Source organism: Octopus sinensis, linkage group LG1 (assembly GCF_006345805.1).
Source record: "Octopus sinensis linkage group LG1, ASM634580v1, whole genome shotgun sequence".
NCBI lineage: Eukaryota > Metazoa > Mollusca > Cephalopoda > Octopoda > Octopodidae > Octopus > Octopus sinensis.
Window position 1 is genome coordinate 67,185,050 of NC_042997.1, and position 2,500 is coordinate 67,187,549.

The following is a 2,500-nucleotide window of genomic DNA, read 5'->3' on the forward strand; positions in this document are numbered from 1 at the left end:
ATTGTGTTTAATCCACTAGCTGGAGTGAAGAATAAAGAAAAATGTTTTTGGTCAAATTTTAAATTCAGACTATTAATTTGTAATTTTAAAAAAAGTATTACTATTTATGTAAATGACTATTTCTATTCTCTTTTAGCGTTTGCTTTCAAAGATTGTCTTCCAAATGGAACTTGGTTCCGTCACCCGATCTCCAACGTTTATTGGACCAATTATACTCCTTGTTTTAGAGATGTGGTAAGTTTTAATATGTAAAATATTTTCTCCAAATACATCATTTGATCTTATGTACTTCAAAAGGAAAATGTGTTCACTGTTTAATTCAACATAGTAATAACAAGTAAAAATGCTATAAGCTTTTATTAAATTCAAATAATTGCAAAAAAATTTGTTGACTATCTGTTTGTACATGGCCGCTCAACCTGTTAGAAATATCAATCAAATCTCTCATATATTATTACACTGTCGTCTTAAAAGAAAGCAGGACACATCGAATAATGTAGTCTGAGGAACACTGTCTAAAAAACATAAAATAGGATGATTATGACTGCTTCTGCTTATAATTCTTATTCAATTAGAGCTGATGTGGTATTAAACAGTTGCAACAACAACCACAACAAATATGTCGATGGATCTGGGAAGATGATGTAATTTCCGAGCGAACTAAAACCATAATTCGCTTTCGCTTCCCGTTGAAGCCAGTTTATTTAATTTCTTATATTTACTTGTAAATTTGTAGTCGTGTACCTAATAAATCAATATCTACTGACAGACATGTACTATCGTCTCTGACATGAAAAATAATGTGTCGATAGTGTTTCCTGAAAATTACTTAATTTTAAAGTTGTTCAGAACGAATGACTCAGCTTTAACACTAGCTAAAGTCATAGACATTTTAGGCAAGTTGGTGTTAACTTATGTAAGGCACAAAACATAAAAAAGTAAACTAGAAATAATGATGCAGCAAATAAAAAAAAATTGATATTAAGCCAAAGCCTAATATTATTTTAATTTTCTAAAATGTAGTGGGTGGTGGGGACGATTCAAAACAGTTTCGGTCTTATTTTGATCACTTTAGCGAAGTATAGACAACGTAGCCTCTTACTAGTTTAGTCTGATTGGACTTATGCAATGTGCATTTACAAATGCTGTAACACCGTGCACTTTAGCACTTGATGGGTCTTCCCGAATGAAAAATGGAAAAGATTAGAGTAAATACAATCTAGGATTGTGCAATCATCTATCATTAGTTGTTAAGAATACAGCGAACTGCAGGAGCGTTAGCACCTCAGACAAAATGCTTATTGACGTTTCGTTCTTCTTTACGTTCTGAGCTCAAATTTCACCGAGGTCAACATTACCTTTCATCCTTACTAGTACATGGGTCGATATAACTGACTGACCCCCTTCCCTCAAAATCTTCTGGCCCTGTGGCAACCATTATTTGTTGCTAAGTAACGGTCGATTCTTTTGGGCTTCCGTCGGTCAGTGTTGACTATGCATCTGCACATATATGTCCAAATCTGGGCTTGATGTTTTAAAGATGCTGAGAAATTTCCCAATGCATGCATGTCTACCTTGTCCACGCCAACAATGTCTGTCCAAGGAAAAGAGTGCTGACATGTACCAATACAACCTAGCCCCATTGTCATCACCGTCGTTGCTGCCAGAACGCAAAGAACCGGACAATAAAACGCAAGGTTCTTCGCTCGATCTTCTAACAGTTCCATGAACATATCGTCCTGCATTGACATTTATTTATCGGCCCCAGTAAAAAATATTTGTTCCGACTCAATGCCTTCTGAGTTAAAATTCTTAAGTTAGTATTTGGGTTTAGAGGGTAAATATATATATTTTTTAATACTGCGAGGCATTCCATCCACCTCTCTAACAACTCTGATCCGGCAAATATACAGCCAGTGTCAGTCCAGCCATGACTATCTCGTCTTTATAAGATCTAGTGCATCGAAGATTAAAATATCTCTTGCGTTCTTCCTTTTTTAAAATAATATAGAAGAGGTTCTTACAAAGTTTCAATTTTGTGGTATAAAGGAAATCAAGTGACAATTTACTAGGCACTTCATATAGAAACTAAAAGCAAATTGTTTTAAAGTTAAACAACTAGCACTCCTTGCTAGTATTCCAGTTGATCCGATCAACGGAACAGCTTGCTGGGGAAATTAACCTGCAAATAGCTGAGCACTCCCCAGGCACCTCTATAACCCTTACTGTATACTGTTTGAGAATCACTGCACTAGGGTATGATTTAAGAGAGGTTTAAGGTTGCTGTTTCTAGCAGGTAGAGCGATCATGTAGACGCTTTGAATGGAAGCAAAAGCATAACAAAATGACTTAAGACATTTTGCCTGTCATTCTAGCAATAATATTATTGGTACAATATTACAAGGGGTGTAGTCGACAATATCGCACCAGTACTCGAGAAGTCCTTTATTTCATAAATCCCGGAACTATGTTTAAGAATGTCGACTCTGGCAGAAATTGA

At 35.5% G+C, this 2,500-nt stretch overlaps 1 protein-coding gene across 1 annotated transcript in view; it reads left to right on the top strand.

Moving 5' to 3' along the window:
• Positions 1-2,500, top strand: part of LOC115218942 (calcitonin receptor-like) — a 227,046-nt gene that overhangs the window by 121,104 nt on the left and 103,442 nt on the right. The window contains exon 3 of the mRNA XM_029788967.2: positions 137-234. Coding sequence (XP_029644827.1) covers positions 137-234 — 98 coding nt within the window. The remainder of the gene's footprint in view (positions 1-136; positions 235-2,500) is intronic.